This window comes from Euprymna scolopes, chromosome 7 (assembly GCF_053919585.1).
Source record: "Euprymna scolopes isolate OS-2025 chromosome 7, ASM5391958v1, whole genome shotgun sequence".
Taxonomy (NCBI): Eukaryota; Metazoa; Mollusca; class Cephalopoda; order Sepiida; family Sepiolidae; genus Euprymna; species Euprymna scolopes.
In genome coordinates this window covers 86,717,775-86,740,940 of record NC_136488.1, presented here as the reverse complement: position 1 = coordinate 86,740,940, position 23,166 = coordinate 86,717,775, and the positions used below count along the sequence as shown (strand labels likewise).

The window sequence follows — 23,166 nt, the reverse complement described above, 5'->3', positions numbered from 1 at the left end:
TGTTAATATAAAGAGGGAAAGAGAGAGGGAAAGAAAACGAAGGTAAGAGAAAGAGGGGAAAAGAGAGAGACGGAAGCAAGAGTGATATATATTGTATAAAATAATAGCAGGAGGATCAAGCAACATACAGCGAAAGAGGGTGGGAGTAATGAACAGAATCCCAGTAAGAGATATTTGATTAAATTGTAAATTACGACGAGTTAGACTAATTGTAATAGGTTTTACAAACATAACTCAATCCCAAAACCTAGGAATATTCAAACACGTATGTTGTGTGATTAAAATATACGACAAAAAACTCCTCATACAATTGTTTACAAATACTAGAACAAAATACGTGCTAAGATCGACTACTGTTGTAAGATTTGGTGAACAGCTATGCAAAGCACTCTTTCCTCCTCTGACAGGATACAAAACCGTCTTCGAAATCTAGTGGGCGAGGGATTTGTCTCCCTACTTCCTCTTTCTCACAGAAGAAACAATGCGAGTGTATCTTTGCTCTATCGTTATTTTCATAATAAGTGCTCGACTGAGCTTCAATTTCTGATACCCTTCTTGCAAAAAGTCACAATAAATACTCATCTAGTTACATCATTAATTTTTTCTCTTACTCTCTATCAATACCTTAGACTAATTGAACATTCCATAAGCAAATTTTCTTTCCTCGAGCTGTCCGTCTGTGGAACACAATACCGTGGGGCTGCTTCCCAACTTACTATAAAATGATATTTTCAAAGCTAACGTAAATACGTTCTTTTTGAGTCATATTCTTAAATAATCAAACCCTACCAAAGGTCTGCCATCCTCAAGGTGTTATCTCACAGTCTACTCAACATTCATTAACACTTATCCTCGAGTGACTCTTGGACCTAGATAAGCTGTTACCTCCCAGTATATAAAAAAGATATACGCACATGCAAAGATGTAACTTCATGTGGGAAGAGGGACGGACCCCTCTCTATGCCAAAAAAACATAAATATATATATATATATATATATATATATATACGTTTTATTTTTTATTACCGTATCTTCCCGTTAAATTACATTATTGTTTCAGCTACACGGCCGTTTTTTTGCCGTCTGTAGCTTCCTCAGACTTTTACTGTAAACGTCTGAGGACACTATAGATGGCCAAAAAAACGGCCGAGTAGCCGAAACAATAATGTAACTTAGCAGAAAGATACGGTAATAAAAAATAAAACGCATATTTGCTCTACAACAATATTGAGCACTTTCTTCAGTTTTTATTAATTACCATCTCCACTAAATATATATATTGTTATCATACATACCAGTATGACTGCGACAACTGTCAAGTCAAATGCACAACAAGCGTAAACTGAACGCTTTTGTCTACACGACCCGACACAATCCAAAACAATTCCGCCAATACAACCCTGCACAGTCCTGAACAACTCCGTCAAGACAATCTGACACGATCCCAAACAACTCTGTCGATACAACCTCACGCAATCTTGAACAACTCCATCGATACAACCTGACACGATCCCGAACAACTCCATCAGTACAACCTGACACGATCCCGAACAACTCCATCGATACAACCTGACACGATCCCAAACAACTCCATCGATACAACCTGACACGATCCCAAACAACTGTCAAAAAACAAACAAAAAAAAAACTGACACGATCTCAAACAACTCCATTAATACAACCTGACACGATCCCAAACAACTCCCTCGATATAACTTGACACGACCCTGAACAACTCCATTGATACAACCTGACACGATCCCAAACAACTCTGTCGATACATCTTGACACGATCCCGAATATCTCTGTCGATACGACCCAACACACTACCAGAGTAACCTCGGCAGTCATTCGCTTAACAATTCTTGCGCCGTCGTTTTGTAGCCTTTGGATGAACTCATTCTTCGCCGTAGGTAGATCCAATCAAGACACTGACACTCACAAGTCTTGAGCGCTTCCACATATGCCCATCACAGAAGAGAGTTTGAACTGTCTAGATTCTCGAGTGTCTTTGGTCTCTCTTTACAATGTTTTGATAGGAAAGCCTGGGGATGAGGATGCTTCATCCTACAATAAAATCCTAACCAAATATTCAAGATAACATAGTATTCGAAGTCCAAACAAGATCCTCTCGATATGGCTACACATTGGCTTGCACGAGGAATTGTGCACCTTCTTCTATTGATATTACCTCAAATAACAGCACTAGATTGGCCATTAGGACAGATGAGTTCTTGCACCAGAAGTTAGCAAAATTCAGAAAAAAAAACCCACAAAGATTAAAACTATATAACAGGATTAATTGGCGAGAGGAAAATTAATGTTTTACCCTTTTTTACTGACTGCACGTTTGAAAGGTAGATGAGAATCTTGATTTAAGATCCTATGTATCTCATATAAAAATTAAGTGTTAGTCCCAGAAAGGGACCTCTTGATGTTCGAGAACTTGCTGAAGTAAAATGTAAACAAAACACGGGAAGTTTTAGTTTAGATGGATAAAAAAAAAGAAACGAGAACTTTTATTTTAGATAGAGAAAAAAAGAAACGAGAACTTTTATTTTAGATAGATAGCTATTGATTTTTACGTTCACTAGAGTATTAATCTTCTATTACCGCATCCTTAACGCCTTTCTGCATAGATCTTCTCATCAATATATATGCTATTTTATTGATCGAATGATCTCTCTATCGATCTTTAAGCGCTTCATTAATTGCCATGATTCAAGCAGTAGTCGTCAATAATCCCTGCCATGATCTTTGATCGTTGCACACGCTTAATTCCTTTCGATATTGACTAAGAATAATCTCAGTTATTGATCAGTTTTTTTTGTATGGTTTCTTTCGTTCTTTTTCCTATTCAAGCCTGTGTCTATATTTAATGCATTCATGTATGAAATGTGAAGTGACCTTATGCCAGACTAGGCTGATCGGATCTTTTAGAGGAAGTAAAGTGCGTGTGCGTTGTGGAATAAACAGCTGGATCTAAAAATGAGAAATTTCATGAGAGTATTGGAATTACTAACACTCTTCTAGTATTACTTCCGCAAAAGAAGAAAGTTATGTTCTCGGCAGAGATTTTTTTGTTGTTATTTATTTCCGCTTAGCGTATATATCGAGTGAAAAATCGTCACCAAATTTGGTAAAAATATCGATCATGATCTAACCTAGAAATGATTCCATTTTGGGATATCTACGTCAACGTCCAAGATAAGAGGAGCAGTCAAAATCATACTTTTAGTGATGGATTTGGTTCTGTTGATTATAGAATATGACTACTTGGCCCATATTGTAGATAATCACGTCATGTATCGGATATTATTTTGATCTTGATGTCTAAGTGTTCGATCATTATCGAACATTTAATAAATATTTAAATGACGACTTTTCTAAATATGATGCATAAATTTGATGTTCTTTGACAACAGCAATATTTCAGTCTAATCAGTTCAATAATTTTGGAGCTATCAATGTTTGTATGGGATAACCTAAGGAACACTTGTATAGTATCGCGAAGCAAAGACCAGATAAACCTTTGACCCAGATGTACTTTGTTTGGTGGAGGTTCACACTCCCGTAACTGACTTATATACACATACGGCATAATCTTTTATAAACAATAAAGTATATTACCAAAGACAGAAGTAATACCAGTTACTTCATAGCCAGAAAGAAATGAGGAGACTATATATAAATACTAGTAGATGTACCCGACATTTCCCAGTATTAAACGTAACGTTAAATTCCCTTTAAAAAAAAACGGACAGAAACTGAGACATGTGCATGCGAGTATTATATTTTTTCTAAACAGTTCACTTCTTTATGTTAAAACAAGAAACACTCGAACTGAGATCGAAACCAAAACTTAAAGACAGCGAGTCAAGTACGATAACTATCAGATCGGCTTGCTATGATCTTTTAAAAGTGTTTTCAAACCTCATGAAACAGTTGACAGATAAACATCCGATGATCTCCAAGTGCTAATTTTTAAATTTTGCAGCTTTAGTGGCCCTTTTCGCCGGATGAACAGTCTGTAAATCCAAAATTCGTTGAGTATATAGGTGGAGAAGTGTCCTCACACACGCATTCTCATATATATATATATATATATATATACATATATATATATATATATATATATATATATATATATATATATATATATATATATAAGGAATGAAAAAATATACCAGCGGTGGTTGACGTTATGTTTAAAGAAAAAATAGAAAAAACCGAATGAAATTATTAAAAAATCAACGTTTCGTCCCTGTTTCAGAGGACATCTTCAGGATAATTGAAATAAAAATGTGATAACAGAAAAAGTCATAGATGGTGCGAAAAAAGACAGTTTTTTAAAATCCAACCCATGTCGGGAAAGGACGAATATGTGTGCGTATGGGAAGGTTGTTTGATGTCTATATATACAACTTTTAAAATGCATTAAAATAAATATGTACATTTTTTTTCTCCTTCTTTCTTTCTTTTCCTTTTTTTTTTTCTTCTGCGAAACTACTCATTTTCCTGAAACATTCAAAGAAAAAAAAATATATATATATATTTGCTTACTGTATTTTGGGGAAAGAGTTCCGACAAAGTGCTCGATTACAAAGAAAAACTTTTTCGATATAAGAGCTAAATATTTATTTATTAGTTATACAGAAGTTCAGAAAAACATTGGTACCGTCGGTTTCAAGCCCAAACACAACGGGAAACCGTTAATGGTAACACGTAAATAATGTTCGGCTCTCATCAGCCATCTTATTTTCTGCCCCGGGGCATATTTTTTCAGGTCCGCATATGTTTGTTTATATAATGATGTCTGTGTTTATTTATTAGACTATAGCTAGTTCCTGTATAATTTATTTTAATCCGGTATGAATTTTCTTCTTTTTTAATTTTTTTATTCAATTGTTTTAGTAATTATGTGTTGTTAGATTTTTTTCCGGCCTGCCTTTCGTTTCTTTTGGTTGGGTAAGGGGGATAATTAATTTATCTTATTTAACCTCTCTACCTTTTTTCGGTTGAGGGGAGACAACCAGTGTGTTAGTGGTCTAAGGGGGGTAACTAATCTATCTTATTTATCCTTTTAACTTTTTGTATTAAATATTATAATACATGAGGGTGGGTGTGTCATTTAATTGTAAATTCTTTTATATATCTGTGTACTGTGTTATAGGCAGTCTTATTCTTCTTCATATATACTAATATTTGTGCTTAATGTATTTTGACAAGAGTCTAAATGTCCGTTACCTTTTTCTGGTTTATGCGTTGGGTTGGCTGCATCTAGAATACTCTTGGAGAAGTCCTTTAGGTGGGGTCCTCGTTTATTGTTCTGTCTTCCCAGTTTATTAGTAGCGCTTGTCTCCTATGCAGACATCCTTTGAGTGTCTCACTGCGTACGTTCAAACAGGTCTTTTGAGGGTCATTAATAGCCTTTATGATGTGGTATTTCTCCGCGTCACAAAGTGGGTATCGTTTTGAGGATGGTGAGTATGCTGGTTTTCTTTCTATGATCCTCCATTTTATGCTGAATTGCGTTCCTTTGTCTTTAAGCTGCCATACTCGGGCGGCTAAAGCTGTCTTTATCCTCGTCTTTGCCCTGAAAGAAACTATTGTGCATGTAGAATCTCTGCTTGAACGTCCCTTTCGTCATCCCTATGTATGTTTCTGGTTTATCACTGGTCTCATGCGTGAGTATCGCTTCGTATACGAGGGATTTCGTCTTGCATTTTCCCTCTAAGGGGCAGTCTTCCCTGGATCTGCAAGAGCAGCCCTCAGTTTCATTTTCATTGCGTACCTTTGTGATGATCTTTTTAATCGATGGAGCGGTGGAGTAGGTGACCTTAATCGTGTTTCTATTGGACAGTTTGTGCAGTCTATGTTGTGAAGGGAAGTTTCTGTCTACTCTGCACATGCTGGTGGTAGTTTTGCTTTATTTTGAAATTAATTTTATTTTGCTTACCTTCAACCCTAGTTATGCTATAACAGGCAAATTCAACGCGCAGTTATGATGGTAAATATAAACAATTGTCTATTTCCATCAAATTTTATGTGTTTACTTACATGTAATGCTGATTTCAATTTTTAGTAATTTAATTGGGAGTTTAGAAACATGGTAAGCATAGAATTAGTGGTGTAGGGATCTCTGGATGAATTATGGTGAAATCAGATAAAATTCAGTAAGTCTTTAGCACCAAATAAAATTTACATTGTTTATCAGTTCATCAAATATTAAAAATATAAAAAAGATTTTTTTAATATTTTATATTCTTTGAATATTTCATGGACTAATGATGCAATTTTTATTTTCATCATTTTATTTGATGTTATTGTTCTATCACGATAGGATCTCGTATAAAACATCTATATTCATATATATATATATATATATATATATATATATATATATATATATATATATATAATATAAATAATAATGATATAGAATATATAATGTAATAAAAGTAATAGCTTCTTACCCAGTTGGAGAGACACCTAATGAGCCCCTGGCTGCAACATTGCTAAACCGAGATTTTAGGGGACTTGAAGGCAACGAATGTCCTTTCCGTTTGTCTATCAAGCTTTTGTCATCATCAGTGAACTCTGTGATTTCATCTTCATTTTGTTCGTCTTCAAAGCCCCCTTTCTGCCATATTCCTACTGATCCGTCAGGAGCATTGTAGGTGAGCTCAAAATCAACTTTGGTCTGAAAAAGAAAAAAAAAGAAAGAAAATAAAAATATGGAATGATATTGAATCGAGCACAAACTTCATCAAAATGTAACAATCATTTATAAAAAAAGAAAAAAAAAAGAAAGAATTAGAATGAGGTGCAGTGTAATCCGTAGGTCCACCCAGGCCTAACAGTAAAATTTAAAAAAAGAAACTATAATAATTCTTAGCAAATAGCATATCCCCAATAATGTTCAATATAAAACCATAGAGAATGTTTAGTATAACGCCACCAGGATTGACAAAAAGAACCCTAAAATAACAACCAGTAGAGCGTATGCCGCCACCAAAACTGATCATCAAATAAATAAAACAGATTATAATAACAGTCAACTTAGTACATACGTTCATCTAAAATCAACAATAAATAACTACAATGATATTCAGCAGTTCGCGCTGTGAAATAATACTCTAATCGTTGAGTTACAGAAAAAACAAGGCCGATAGCCATTAGTCGCGTGTAATGAATGAATGCGTGAATGTAGGATTGACATGAAATTCTTAAAGATAAACTAAAATGACCGAAAAATGAGCTGAAATTACTTAAATAAATAAAATGTAAATGACTTAGAATGACTTTAATGAACTTAAGGATGAATTGAATGACCTTAAGAATGACTTGAATGCTTAAAAAATAACTGGAATCCTTCAAAAACAACTTGAATGATCTGGAGAATGACATGAATGGCTTTGAGACTGACTGGTTGTAAAGTGGGTGATCATTTTACATTAAATTAATACAGAAAAGTGATCCTTTTCCATTAAATTAATACAGAAAAGTGATCCTCCACTTTATATCACAATAAGTGCAGCATGTAGTAAGAACAGATACTCCACTTTATCTTGGCCAAAAGGCCAAGAAAAGCTTAAAAAGCTAAGAACAGAATCTATTAACAACAGACCTTTAATCTTAACCAAAAAGGCCAAGCACAAAAGTGTTACGAACAGACCGGCCGACCGACCAATGGAGTGACTATAGAGTCGCTTATTCGCGACTAAAAATGATTTTAGGATCGCCAAGTTCGCCGCGTCGAACCGCACGTAACAAAAACGATTGAGACAAGTTCGAGTTTGACAATATAAAAAGCAAGCATTTTTCCAGTCGGGGACGATGTTTTTTTTTTTTTTTTTTTTGTGGACTTCGACGTCGGTACAGTGTACTTTGCAATGTTGTGTCAGCAGAAGAAAGCTTGTTTGCGATGACATCGAAAAACGAACAAGACAGATTTTTTTACATGCTATTCGAAGCGGCGAATTTGGCGATCCGAAAATCATTATTTTCTTTTCTGTAACTCAAACATTTAAGGATTAGAAACTATTTCGGCATATATTACCTTTCAGCGGTGGAGGACAAGATTTTTGATGTCCGGTTGATTCCGGAATTTAGTGGTGCTGATGCAGCTGATATGCCCAATATCGAGTGACTAGAAAATGTGGAACTTGTGCGTGAGCTTTGCCCTTGAAAAATGTTGAGCGAATCCTGCCATTCCAATTGAACGGTGAGGCTCGGAAAACATCAACAGCTTTCGAAAAGCTGAGAAAAACCGTTAAGTTATGGAGATTTTTGAGAAAAAAGTTATAGAGAAGAGTAAAGTTTGATTCGAATCGGATTTTAGAGAAATGGCGGCGTCAAGTTTTGGGTAACAGTAAAGTACAATTCGAGTCGGATGAAAAAAAAAAGTTTTTTTAATCGTCGCTTTTAAAAGAACTTAAAAAAATGCGATTCGGTCGACTTTTAAAGGAAGAATTTAAAAAAAAATTCGGTTGCATTTGATGAAAAGAAAATCGTCACTTTTAAACGAAAAAGTTAAAATGAGATTCGATTGTATCTTCTAAAACAAATTGTTGCTTTTAAATGAAAAACTTAAAATTGGATTTTCTGAAAAAGTCGAGCTTTTAAATGAAGAACTTAAAATTCGATTCGGTTGGATTTTCTAGAAAAAAAGCCGCCTTTGAATGATGAAGTTAAAATTCGATTCGGTTGGATTTTCTAGAAAAGGCCTTTGCTTGAAAATGAATTTAAAATGCGATTCTGTTTTTATTTATTAAAAAAAAATAATTTTCGCTTTTAAATGAAGAACTGGAAACGCGATTTAGTGATATACATATATATATATATATATAAAGAATCATCATCGACTGAAAAAAAATGCGGGCTTTTTATATTGTCAAACCCGACTGCGCCTCGATTTGCATAATACATGTTTTTGTCTCGTGTCGGTCAAGTTTCGAGTTTAAGATTTCTCTTTCTTAAGCGCTAATCATGCACACTACAAGTTTCCCTGCAAACAATAATAATTAAAAAAAAAAAAAAAACGCAGCCTATTACGCTATATTAAATCACATTGTAATAGGCTGCGGTTTTTTATTGTCTCTACCAAACTTGAATATAAAAAAAAAACTAAATTCAATAGAGGGCATCCCTCCACAGAGGCTCAACAGAGAAAATAAATAAGTTGGGGGAAAAATATAACGGCATTTAGTAGATCATACCTCCACGAAGATTGAATGTAAAAAAAAAAATTAGAATGGTATTCGCTAGAGTGCAAACCTGCATTGAGACTCAACGGGGAAAAAATAAACAAACAGGGCCAAATATGAGATTCAGTAGATCATTCTTTCACTAAGGTTGAACATTAAAAATCTACGAGATTCAGCATAAGATATACTTTAACCAAAGCTTGGCACGAGGAAAACTAGAATGGTATTCAGTGAAGTGCATCTTTCTATCAAAACTAAATAATAGAATGGTATTTAGTGGAACTTGTTTCTACTCCAGTGCTGAATGGTAAAAAACAACTATGACATTCAGCAGAGTCCGTATCCCCACCATGGTTCAACATAAAAAATAGAATGACAATCAATGGAGTGCCTACATCCACCGGGACCCGATGAAAAAGCAAATAAACAGAGCAAACTATAATGGCATTCAGAAAGCGCATACCCCCACCAAAGTTCAACATAAAAATATTAAAATAGCTTTCAATAGCTCGTATTCTTCCCTCAATGTTTAAAATAAATAAAATAACATGATACAATGGAGCGTATACCTCCACTAAGATTCAATATATAAAAAACAACAACATTCAAACGATCGCGTACTTGCACAAATGATCTCTTAGTTCAAACCAAAATAAAAATATACTATGTTAATCAAAGCTGAACGTTAAAAAAAAACTACGACATTCTGCATAGCGCATGTCGCCACAAAAGGCCCAACATTAAAAAATAAAATAAAATAGCATTCAGTGATACACATTTTCATAGGAATTGCTCGACTGAACTCCAATCTATGATCCCTCATTGCCAAACTTTCACAAGAAACACTCGACTAGCTACAGCCATTATATAGGATTCCCCCCACCCTCTCTCTCTTCCTAAATCTAAACGCAGCTTCCATGAACAAAGCTTCTTTCCCAGAACTGTCCACCTATGGAACACTGTTCTGCTGACCTGCTTCCCAATTAAATACAACATGGTAGCCTTCAAATCAAATGTAAACAACTTCTTGTTGAGCCGTCCCCATAAATAATCAAATTCTACCCAATTTACACCATTAACGATTACTACACCGCCACCTTACATTCATTAACCCGTTATCCTCGAATTGCCTTCGGGCCTTGATAAGTTATAACTCAAGTAAAAAAGCACACACTTCCAGCAAAGCTAAACAACAAGAAACCTTATCCCTGCAAGGCTTAACAGAAGGAAACCGAATATAATGACATTTTTTATGTACCCTCACCATAGCTAAAATAAAATGATATTAAAAAGAACGCATACCACTGTAGCAGAGTGCGGACACTTGTATGCAAATGCATGCGAAATGACGTCATTTTGAGGAAAAAAGATTATAAAAAGTAGAGAAAGAGCACGTTAGAGGCACGGTCACGTGGATGACGAGAAGTCACGCGTTGCGGGAGAGTAAGGAAATAAATGGCGTTGATACAAAAAAGCGAGTTCGAGTTATTCTTTGTCTTGGTCTCTTTTGCGACGTAGACTGCTACAGCGTGTGGGTCGCGTGTGTAAACTGTAAACGTGTGCGTATAACGGTACACCATCAGCGGGGCTTAAGAACAAAAACCAAAGCATACTACCACAGCCAGTAGAGACTCAACAGCAAATGAAATAAATAAATAAAAAAAAACAGAAAAAAAACTCTAAAAGCATTTAGTAAAACGTTTATTCCATCATAGATCAAAAAGAAAAATATAGAGAAATATAATAAAAAAAAAAAAAAAAAAAAATTATCATAATAGAACCAATGAAAATGTGGGCACATAATACACATTTTCTCTACGTTAATATAAGTAAATTGTGCAGATACTACACGGACAGGAGACGTTTTCGAAATAGATGACCACCGTAAAAATAGATGTCAATTTTCTCTTGATATCTCTATCTAATATATAAAAAGTCACTTTGTGTATGTGTGTGAGTTCCTTCCTCATATTTTCTGAAACAGCCAAGCGTATCTTTTTGCAAATTTTACACAAAGGTAATTTATATATCTGGCAGTGTTTTTTTTTTTTAGATATATTTGGAACAGAAATTCATCCGATAAGTATCGAAAATCGAAAAAAAAAATCCGATCATAAAAATAGTCTTTCTCTTTTATAGATAAAAAGAAAACTTTTTACAAGGGATTATTTTACGTTACACCAACCAAGAAAAATAATAGACTCGCAGCAAATAATTTCTTCTTAAAAAACCCAGATTTATTGACATCAAGAGATATGGATTAGTGGTAGAGCATTCGACTATAGATCGAATGGTACCCTGTTCAAGCCCCGGTGTTCCTCGCCCTTCTATTTTAATTTTTTTTTTTTATATTAATGAGTTCAATTTACAATAAAAGAAGTTGCACCATTTAAAATCGTCGCAAATCATTTCTTCGTTTGCATATTTTAAAACTAAACATTAATCAGAAGTGACTTTTTTCGGAGCATTCATCGTAAAGCCCCAAAATCAGCTGACGTAACATTGTAAACAAACAAAGACGGAATTTGATGAACAACATTATCATTATTATTCTTTACTAAAAAATTATTTTCTTTTTGCAATCTGCATAAATTAAAATACCATGTTTAAGCATATTGTACGATCGAGCAACCAGCTAGTTTTTAAATAGACATTTTACATAAGCTTTCCTGTCCCACTACGAAGACGAGTTGTCAAGATCATTCGACGAGGATGTAGCGCAAACGTATCCTTGAACAGCTGAGGACCTGGACAACAATCATCGGTGAGAATGGATGACCTCTCAGATCCACAGATGGTCGAACTCTGATAATAGAATCGCGATTGGTTAGCTATTATGTACGGTCTTGCTCAGGACTGCAGTGCATAGATTGTCATGATTAGTGATTTGGTGTCTACAGTCTAAGGAAGAATAAGGGACAACTTGCCACTGAGACATAAGGGGCAGCTGTGAATTAGGGCCCATGCCTATAGGGACAGTCTAAGTAGGGAGTTGAGCAGAGAGATTCATGTTCACATTATACTTAAATTTCTGCATGTTAGTTTAGTCGGGGTGTAACAGAGCTGTTGATGCTAGGAGCAGCAGCAGCCTCATAAAGATATGCAAATAACCTAGCTGGCTACGGGAAATGACGTCACAGCAGATACAACAAGACGTGTGGCCGGAGAAGCAGTGGTGTTCGGAGAAGTGGTGTTCAGGATGTGATGAAAGAAGCACGTGTTCGAGGCGTGACCAGTGTTCAGAAAAAGATGTGCTCGAGACGTGGGTAACGCCACAGCAGGGACGAAAAGTCACACGCGACTGGATAAGGAGAAATAAATTGTTTAAATATTAAAAAAACTGTGTTGTTGGAAATACCAGATATAAAGGAATTTGTTAAAAATAGAAAGTGAATAGTGTTTTTCCTGCCCTTCTTTTTCTTTGATATAACGACTATGTTACAGGGGAATAAACTTTTAGAGTTGAAGTATCTGGCATGGAGGGACAGCTAAAGTGATGGTGTGGTGGGATTTTGCTGCCTGTTTGATTAATCGGGATATCAACATCGAGAGGGCATCGATGTCACAACTGAATGTACCTAGTACTTAATCCGCTACTGTATGGGTCTTTGTGATATAATTCTGGACAAAATTCAGCTATAAGTGATTATCTTCTAGAAGTTGAAGGTTCAATTCTTAGTACGAAGGATACGAAGAATATAATTGTGGATTAGTTAAGGTCTTTACTCAGTCAGGGATTAAAAATGGGAGCATTCTACCGCTCCCCATGGAGTAAATAAAGGGATTTGCTCGAAAATTTTGTGCAGATTCTCCAGTTTGAAAGAAAGATTCCCGAGTTCTACAAGATACACCTGAAGATTGTCGGAGGTTACATAATCCGAAACGTTGTGCAAATGACATGCACCTTGAGAATAGTTGTTAGAATAATCCAAATTATCAATCCTCATCTCAGAAATTTAAATACATACATCGTCATAGAAAGAAGAAAACTCTTATATTTAAGACGGAAACATGTCTGGCTTGCTATTTGTTTCCTCAAATTCTTTAAATACTTCAGATGGATTCGTCCTGCGGCACTTTACGCACTAACTTTTGTGTGACTGAACATACATACATATATACATACCATGTGTATATTTATATTTACAGAAAGTTTAGCTGAGATAAGTCATCGGTACCATCGGTTTCAAATTTGATAATAGCGAACCGTTTTAGATACCCACATCAAGCTCTCTTCAGCGGTTGAAGAGAGCTTGATAAGGGTATCTAAAACGGCTTTTTTATCAGGTTTGAAACCGACGGTACTGATGACTTATCTCATCTAAACTTTCTGTAAATATAAATATAAATAATACGCTCTTAATTTTGAAATTTTTTCCTGATAATAGAACACTCTGTTAGAATCCATTTTTCAAAGAAATATAGCTTAGTGTATATTGGCCAATGAAAACTCATGAGCGAGAGTAATATAAACAATGAAATTGATTCATTAGCTAAACACCACGTGTATATCCAAAAACATCCAGTAGCATGAATTCCATGTATTGAAGCCTAACGCGTCCTGATCAATCGCGGAAATTTTTAGACTATTTGTCATATACATTTTCATAACTTACTATATTTATGATATAAAGCTGAACGTCTGTGTGTGTGTCTGGTCACGAATAGGCTCCTATATGGTTGACTATTATAGAAAACTGATCACATATAATGATAGAAGATATATCGAGACACAGGAATGGGTTTGTTTGATCTGGCATAATGATGATTCATTAAAATTGTGGGGTCTGCGTACGCGCCTGGTCCACAAAGTATGGAAATTTTAAAATTAAAAAAAAAGTTTATAATTGTTTTTGGTATAGATGTACATAATAATACTTTGATAAGTATGTTTTAACTTAAATAGGGATGGTATAATAAAATTGTGGGGTCTGCGTTCGCGCCTGGCCTCCATAGAATGGAAATAGGCACAAACTTTAATAAAGACTTTTCATATCTATCTGCGTAAGTATACTTTGATAATTATGTTTCAGTTTGAAGAAATATGGTATAATAAAATTATGGGGTGTTCGTTCGCGCCTGACCTCAATAGAATGGAAATATGTCACAAAGTTTAACAAGGTTTTTTTTAATATAGATCCACAGAATATTGTGATAAGTGTTTCAGTGTGAACAGGTATGGTATGATAAATTATGGGGTTTATCTATTTTATTTTTACTTTCATCATATTTTGCTTTGGTTTTGATACCCCCAAATTCGAAGCTATCTCTTTATAACCCTTCCTTTTCATAACCTATCATACTTTCATAACTCAGAGTCCATTTTCTGTAGGCTATTTTTGAACCCAGTCAATGACGGGTACTTTTGCTAGTATATTATAAAGTAAATTATTTTAAAAACTCCACTGTTATCCCTTCTTCAGCTATCTAAACGTATGCGGAAGGCTTCGTCTAAATTAAGAGACTACGTTCATTGATGTATTTTAAAATGGAAAGGTGTAATATATATCACGGGCGTCAGTGCTCGTCCTTAAAGCAAGAAGCTTAAGCCTAAATTACCAGTCTTGTATGTAAATGTTTATCTTGCATATGTTCTTTTTTTGTTTCTTGTGATTGTTGTAAATAAAAGCGGCACTTGGCCAGAGCTTGCTCCGTCGTTGCATAAAATGCTAACCGTGTTTGGTCTGTGTTTCTATTGTGATCGAGACATAATATAGGTAGATGCGGGTTTTGATGCAGCTTTAATGTAATTGCACATTCCTGTCCGATATTTCGAAAAGCGTTCGTAAATGTGATTATTTTGGTTGAATCAGTTTTAATAGAGATTGCTATCGAAACTGAAAATGGCGAAGCTTAGAGTGACATCATTTAAACAATGTGTCTTCATTGTTTAAATATGGACGACATATTCATGAATAATTTAAATAACGAAAAAGCCATTACACTTTCACATCCGTAGGTAAAATTTGTTTTTAGGCGCTGTGTCTTGTTTAAATAATGTCATTAATAAGAATGGAGTTTGCCAAAAATGCAAAGAAACGAATAAAACACAATTTACAATGAACGCCCGGCTTTTTGTTCCTTTTCAAAAAAAAAAAAAAAAAATGCGTATATTATAGGAAATGAAATTACAACACAAATCATAGAGCTATGAGGCAGATGAGAGAACTATGATACTGTAGTAAAAATAAATCACGTGTTAACTGTTCTACATTTTTAAATAACACTTTCCAGAGATAAATTCGACACACTGCTGCCAAAATTCACTGCTCAAAATTCGACACTGTTGTCAAGAACACGTTACTCCCAAACTTGCCACCCCAACACTCGTTGCTCTGCTGTCAAAAACACAACTCAAAAACTCCACACATAGCTGCCAAAAACTCTCAACTCAAAAACCCGATGCACCGCTGACAAGACTTGCTACTCCAACGCCCAAATCCAAAATCAAATCAGTCTATGAAAAATTACGCTTTTTGTTTCAAATCGAAAGCATATCATTTGCATATTTGGTGACAATAGCGCAAGCATATAAAGAGAAAAGGCGGTCATTTTCTTTTCTTCATTCTTATTGACTGCACGGAACCCTACAGGCTGCAAAAACAGATTTGTAGCTATTTTTAAGACGTTTAGAAACAGAAGAGTAACTTATCTTGCCCTTTGATGGCATTGCAGACGACAAATACAGATCATAGAATTATACTAAAATCATAAAATTATGCTAAAATCAGAGAATTATGCTACAAATAATAGAATTATGCTATAAATCCTAGAATTATTATAAAAATAATTGAATTATGGTAAAAATCATAGACTTATGATAAAGACCACAGAATTATGATAAAAATTATAGAATTACGATACAAATTATAAAATTATGATAAAAATCAGCTCGACAGTTACTTTGTTACTATCGGGTGGGTATAATTCTATTCAGACCCAAGCGGTACACCCTTCCGGGTTTTACCTTCTCTTTGAGAAGAGGTTAGTATATTGTTAATCGTCTGAGGTGACATTACTAGGGGAATGTAGACGAGACATTTCAGGCAGTTTTTGTAGGCCAGCATGCGCTGATCCTAGTGCAATGGCTTCTTAAAATCAAACATCCTGGCAAGGAAATAAACAATATGCTCGCTTGCATAATTTGTATGAACTTCGCTTTTAATTTTTTTTCAGATGAAAAACGATGACGATTTTCAAGTAAAAGGTGGATCGTTAGTGAAAAAGTAATGCGTAAAATTTTGATCCAAGCAATCTGAGGTTTCACAATATTTGGGAAATTCCTCAGAGCTTCTGCTAACTATTTGCTTCTGCTAAGAAAAGCTTTCATCCACGAACGAAGGGATATGTATCAATAGTATCAGTTATTAAGAACCGGAAGCAGATTTAGTAAGAAAATAAATGAATTTATTCGATTTCCAACTTCACCAATCATCACGGTAACCATTAAGCTTTGTCCTTGAGTGGCCTCTAGACCTTGATAAGTGGCAACTACATGGTAAAAAAACAAGATCTTTTTGCCGCGTCACCAGTATTAATTTACATTTCATGCGTTTTACTTTATTTTTCCTCCATTTTAGCCCCAAACAGTGCAACTTTGATGTAAGATGCTGCTCTCGGAGATTTGCAGGGATACTATGTAGGAAGTTGAGCAGCAAGATGTCTGTGCACACTACACTTGAACTTCTGCATGTCAGGCAATTGAGAAAACAGGAACCCGGGAAGGAGTTCCATAGTCTAGGGGTTCTGGGGAAGAAACTATTAGAGTAGAAGGCCTTCTTACATCTAGGGATCTCTACTGTACATAGGTGGGATTTTACTGATTGTCGGGTTTGCCACCTATAAACTCTCAAGATCAAAGTGTACTATCTGTTCTTCAGATGCTACACTTCAATTTTTTGTTCTCTGCTAGTGGAGGAAAAATCCTTCACGACTGAGACAATTTTTATTTTTGTTCTTTTTTCTCCACGTTCAAAAACGACTCCGGTGTCTAACTCTGTCCCGTGGGGAGGCATTGTAAATAGGAACTCTACATTTAAAGTTTATTAAATCATTTCTTACTATTAACCATCTTGATTCGAAAAAAATAGGACATAAAGAAAAATATATATATATATATATATATATATATATATATATATATATATATATATATATGTGTGTATTGTATTCATTTTATATACATAAATATTAGTAGATTATTCTTTATAATTATTAGTCCTATTTAATTTCTTCAATCCCCTCTTATGGCTAAATATGTTATATTAAAAAGATAATAAATATTAATTTTATTCTTTATTATTATTATTATTATTATTATTATTATTATTATTATTATTACTATTATTTTAATTATTACTATTATTATTATTATTATTATTATTAATAATAATAATAATTTAAATATTGGGTTATCATTATTTTTTTATTTATATATTTATTTAATAAAAACGCGAAAAATTTAAACTTATATCATTTAGTATAAAGGGCCTAATTAATTGTAGACGTATGTTTGAACTGCATTGATATTACTCGTGGACGTATGTGAGATGATAAATATGTTGGTTGGTTACATTCGCTGTCACTTTTGACATGTACACTTCTAACGCTAAGATTATATTTTCTGTTTGTTTTTGTAATAACGTGTCTCGTTACTGAAATGTATAATTGTTCATAAATTGGTTGACACGTAGATCTTCTTCTTTTTCTATATACTCTCAACATTTTAAGCTTCCCTTCCTATTAATTCTTACTTTCTCTCTTTCTCGCTTTAACCATATTTCATCATTCTTTCTTTTCTCTTCTAGCCCTTGTTTTCTTTATAATAACCCTTTATATCTTTTTTCTTTTTCTTCTCCATATTATATTTTTTCTCTATTTTCTTTCTCTATTTATTTTCTTTCTCTATTTATTTTTTTTCTCCTCTTAATCATTCTCTCTCCATTATAATTTTTTAACTTTATTTAGATTGCCCCTCCCTCTTTACATCTTATAATTAAAATTCTGTGTTTTAAGATTTTTTAACTCCAACTTTTAAAGAGTTCCTACCTAAAATAAAAATCCATTATCCATTGAACATTTGAATAGTCAAGTCGCTGCCTGATGATATCTGTTGTTTGAAACAATGGCTGTTTGTAGCAGCGGGATGTGAGCATGTTTATATAATAATAAACAAGTATATATATATATATATATATATATATATATATATATATATATATATATACGCTCACTCTTTATTTATAAACAAAGCGGTTAGAGCACCGTACAAGTGGTGGACGGATGTTTGTTTAAATAGACATTTGGCGAGATTATTTATGGGCGCTGCTCCCGTGGGTCGATCGGTAGAACTGCTGACTGTCAACACAATGGTTCTCGGTTCAATCCTCGGCTTGGGAGAGGTGCTAGTCTAGCGGTACTGGTGAGTTGTGATACAACGAAACAGGACTGTATGTCGATGACTACAAATGCATATATATATATATATATATATATATATATATATATACACATATATATATGCGTGCACGCGTGTGTGCGTGCGCTTTTCTTTCTTGCTAACTATAGCTTATCTAGTGTTTTATATGTAAGAAATGAAGATAGATGAGACCTCAAATGTGGAGCAAGTAAATCTGGATAGTGAAACTATTGAAGGTGTTCTGTTTTCTTGGTGAAACTCGAGCAGGTTAGGGTTAGTATGATAGAAAAAGTTAGAAGAGTATAAAGCTTTTGGCACAACTAGCATAGTGTTGTAATACTATCGACGTACCTCCACCAAAACATGCCAGAAATAAAGAATTGAGAAAATTTTATATAAAAAAGAAGAAATAAGTTTATCATCAGAAGAAAGGTATAGGAAATTGTTTAACAATGTACACAAGTGGAATTAAAATAGGATTATTAATCAAGATGTGGCGGCGATGATGAGAAAGGAAGTCAACAGGTTTAGAGTTAATTTACAGTCAGATTTAGGAGTGGCAGTGAGTTTTGCAACAGGGCCAATTTTCACACAGTCTTTGGCTTGCTACAGTTGAGGACAGTTTCCAGTTGAACACAGTTGATCGGTTATGGTTCAGAGCAGATAAAGAAAAGTTGTCACTCATGCACCCAGAACCCAAATGGCCCCCTCAGAATTAGTTTTCTTTTGAGTAGTTTCATTTTTATACTTGTGAACCCATGTGCACCTTCTCGACAGCTGACAGTGTGAGAGACGACAACAAGTTCAGAAGAGAAGATGAAAGAGAAAAAGACCACGGCACATTGTTTTATCACAGCATTACTACTAATAACTGAGGGGAGAGTCTGTCACACATGATAGCGTACATAAGTGTAACCAGGACAGTGGGCTGGGGACATTAGGTACATAGAGAGATATGATGGATCTGTGATCTTAGTTTTAAATCCAAGCTCAGTTTGGTTCGAGGAAGATTAAATATGAACAGTATAGGTTGAGGTTGAAGAATAAGAGACTTTGTTGGTATGGCTACATTAAAAATTTGGATGAGAGTCCTTGGGTCAGCAGATGTAGTACAGTTGAGGTAGCAGGGACAGTTTGCAAGGTTAGGCAAAAGAGGGTAAAAAAAATAAGTATATGAGGAAGAGCAATAAAGGTGTGACCAAAGATATTTTAGTTTGGAAATTAAAGTTAATTTCTTAAAGACGTCCAACAGATGTCAGACGGACATTAAATCGATGATGATGATGATGATGATGATGATGATGATGATGATGATGATTGTGATATTGCTGTTGAGTTTTAATTTCAGTTTGCTAGAGTATGCTATATCTTTCATTTTTCTATACTGACTCCATATTTTTTTTTAAATTCTGTGCTCAAACTTAAATTGTTTACACATTTCCCATTGAAGTACCTCTCTAACAAAGTCATGCCTTTTTCATATTACCTTCATATCCACTTGCTGTATTAACATTTATGAGGTGGTTTATTATTTCGTGCATTTGTCCACATAATCTACATTTGCCGTACCCTGTGTTTTTTCATATAGTATATTGTAATTGTGTAGTTTTATTGTGGCAATTTGTTTATTTTTTCGAGGATGATTTTCACAACTATATTCATACTTTATCGTGTATTATATACATATATATATATATATATATATGTATATAATAGGCTCCTTCAGTCTTTGACTAATTATGAATACCCACCGTAAGGGCTGACTGTGTGTGACATTGTTGTGGCAGGAGGTGCACAATCTCAAACAATACCTCTCCTGAGTCGACATTGTTATATACCAGTGGCAAATGGAGTTTATGTTCAGGACGACTGGAAACAAATGCCAATGAAAATACTATCTTTAAAAAAAAAGGTGGAGGCACGATCCTTAAACTGCAGTGCGCCTCCCGAGGTGGGGGGGGGGTCACCTAAAACACACAAAAGGGAATAAATCCGAGAAAGTAGAATTTCCACTCCCATTGCACCTACTCTCCTGCCAGATCTGGAATCTCCCCAGCACCGAAAAATGAAGCTCGTTTTGTAGTTTCCAGCTTCATGTGCACACAAGATTTTGTGAGAACGCATGTAATAAAATGCTGGCCGCCATCTTTGTTTTTCCTTTTCTCAGCCTGAACTCACTTGCTGCACACCCACAGTAAGACTTCTATTTTTCTTAGCTTCTGACCACACGCCCCCCTGATCTCAAGATCATATTTTGTAGTCTCTCATCCACTGTGGCGGTCGCCTCTCTGTACTTGACCTCTGAGGTGTCTCGCCCTCCTCCTGTTTCTACACATTCCCCTCCATTGCTTCGCCTTCCATTGGTCTGATGTCGAGAATATGCCTCGGTACTCTGTCAACCACAATGTTGTTTCTGGTGTTTCTCCCAGTCATGCGACCTCTACTCCATTGTGTGGTGCAGCGCGCCCCCCCCCGGTGGCTTCACTTATACCTCATCCCCGAGTTTAATGGTCCCTGTGGCCTCTGTCTCTCTGCTTGCCACACAACCCTGGGATGTCTCCAGGAATATGCGAACTTTGACAGTTGCAGAACCGTCTCTGGCACGTCCCAATCTAGGCAACGTTATACCAGAAGACAGCTTGCTCAGGTGAGGTGCCTCCTCTTTCCGCAACTGCCTTTATGGTGCGGTGGTTTCTCTCCATGATCCCGTTGACACTGGGTCTGTAGGCAGCTCTGAAAAATTGTTGGATATTCCATTTCTTCATTACTTCTGTCACTGCTACTGACTTGAATGTGGTCCCGTTGTCGGTTAACAGCTCTTCCACGGGATCTCTCTCCAAAAACACCTCATTGAGGATTGCCACTATTTCATTGCCTGTTCCTCCACATAGCTTCTTCCATAGGGCATAAAGCCCGGGCCCGCAGTCAATCACAGTCAGGTAAAGTCTACCCCTGTAATGGGTGACATCGCATGCCAGTCTCTCCCAGGTCCCACCTCACTCCCAATTGACCAACTTCATGCATGCTTGGAACAGGATCAATCGACTGACATCTATCACATGTCCTGACCATTTGCCTCACTTGCTCCTTGGTGACACTCGGGTCGACTCTCTTCACCAAGTACCACGTCCTCTCTACCCCCATATGGTGCAGATTGTGCAGCTCTCGCATGCCAACATCATCTAGATCCGATGCAGAATCATCTTTTTTTGGCTCAAGCTAGCTCTTCTTCACTCTTGTGAGAGCATCTGCTCGGTTCTTCTCAGAAGCCACCATGTCTACGCGAAACTTCAAACAAAACTCCTGCATCAGCTCAGCTAGCATCCCAAGCCTGCACTTCACTAACATCTCTGCTGCCCTTTTCGTTCTTATCCTTTTTTTGGTCCTGGATATGACCTTAAACTATATCCAGTGGTGAGGCCCCAGTTTGCAGGCTTTGGGGAATGTGGAGCCACCCTTTAATTGCCATTGCTCTCAGGTCCACTCTGACCCGGAGTGGTAGTACCTGTTAGGGTCCCAGCTATGGGTTAAATAGAAACCGACTTGGAAATGACAAATATATTCTATTAAAAAAATTTTCTTCAAAATCTTTGGATTCGGCATTAAATAACCCGAAAAGGGTTGACATGCCGTAAAACAAAAACAACCAAACCTTATCCTTTTTTCGCTTGAAATGAGGGCCTTTAGCCAAGCAAACACAGTGGCAGAGTCTGTTTTGATGCAGATGTTATGCAGTCCCCATTTCAAGGCCAGATTGACCCCTTTGATTATCGCATCTATTTCCACTATATTGATGTGGCTGACATCATTCTTCTTCCTTAACCAGGCTGCATCTTCTGTAACCACTCCTCCAACTTCCAAGACGACCCCTGTTGCAATGCTCCTTGCATCACACCACACGACTCCATCCAATGTTCGCGGTACGTTCTAGGTTCCCAGGACTGGGTCTTGCCGTTCTGCTTCTTTCAGGAGCTCTTCCATCATGGCGACCGTTCTTCCTCCCACTTTATCATCCCATCCTCTTCCTTCAGCATGCCTCTTTATGTAGCTGCATGCTGGTCTAAGCCAGCCAGCAACGGCGTAATGTCCGATCAACTTCTTGCATATGGAAAAAAGTTCCCATCTGTTGAGCTCTTGCTTCAGTTGCGGGATCTCATTCCCCCTTCGAAACTCTAGGCTGCCCAATGCACCTCGTTTCAGCCTTAGCCCCAAAGCAGCCCCTCCATTTAATTTTTCCGGCATTTGGTGACCAACCCAGACATCTTCAAATGATCGACCACCTCCTTGGTAGTTACTAGAGTCTCATTCAAAAGAATGACGTCTATGTATGAACTCACTGCCCCATATCCTTTTCCCATTGTTTCCAGAATCTTCCTGAGGATGGTTGACATGATCTTGGGTGCCGAATTCAACCCGTACTCCACTCGCGTAAGGCAGTAGGTTTTGCCTTTGTATCTGACTAACTGGTATTTCCAGAGCTTCTTGACGACGTAGAGTTGCAAATAGGCAGGTTTTAGATCTACCAACTTAGACGCCCCA

At 36.0% G+C, this 23,166-nt stretch overlaps 1 protein-coding gene and 1 pseudogene across 21 annotated transcripts in view; both read right to left on the bottom strand.

The window, feature by feature from the left end:
* LOC145279820 (otoferlin-like) overlaps nucleotides 1-23,166 on the bottom strand; it is a 1,618,966-nt gene that overhangs the window by 1,196,991 nt on the left and 398,809 nt on the right. For all 21 annotated transcript variants that reach the window (XM_080131202.1, XM_080131198.1, XM_080131211.1 and 18 more), the window contains exon 5: nucleotides 6,477-6,703. In XM_080131202.1, coding sequence (XP_079987328.1) covers nucleotides 6,477-6,703 — 227 coding nt within the window. The remainder of the gene's footprint in view (nucleotides 1-6,476; nucleotides 6,704-23,166) is intronic.
* Nucleotides 7,439-7,595, bottom strand: LOC145280542 (U2 spliceosomal RNA; annotated as a pseudogene).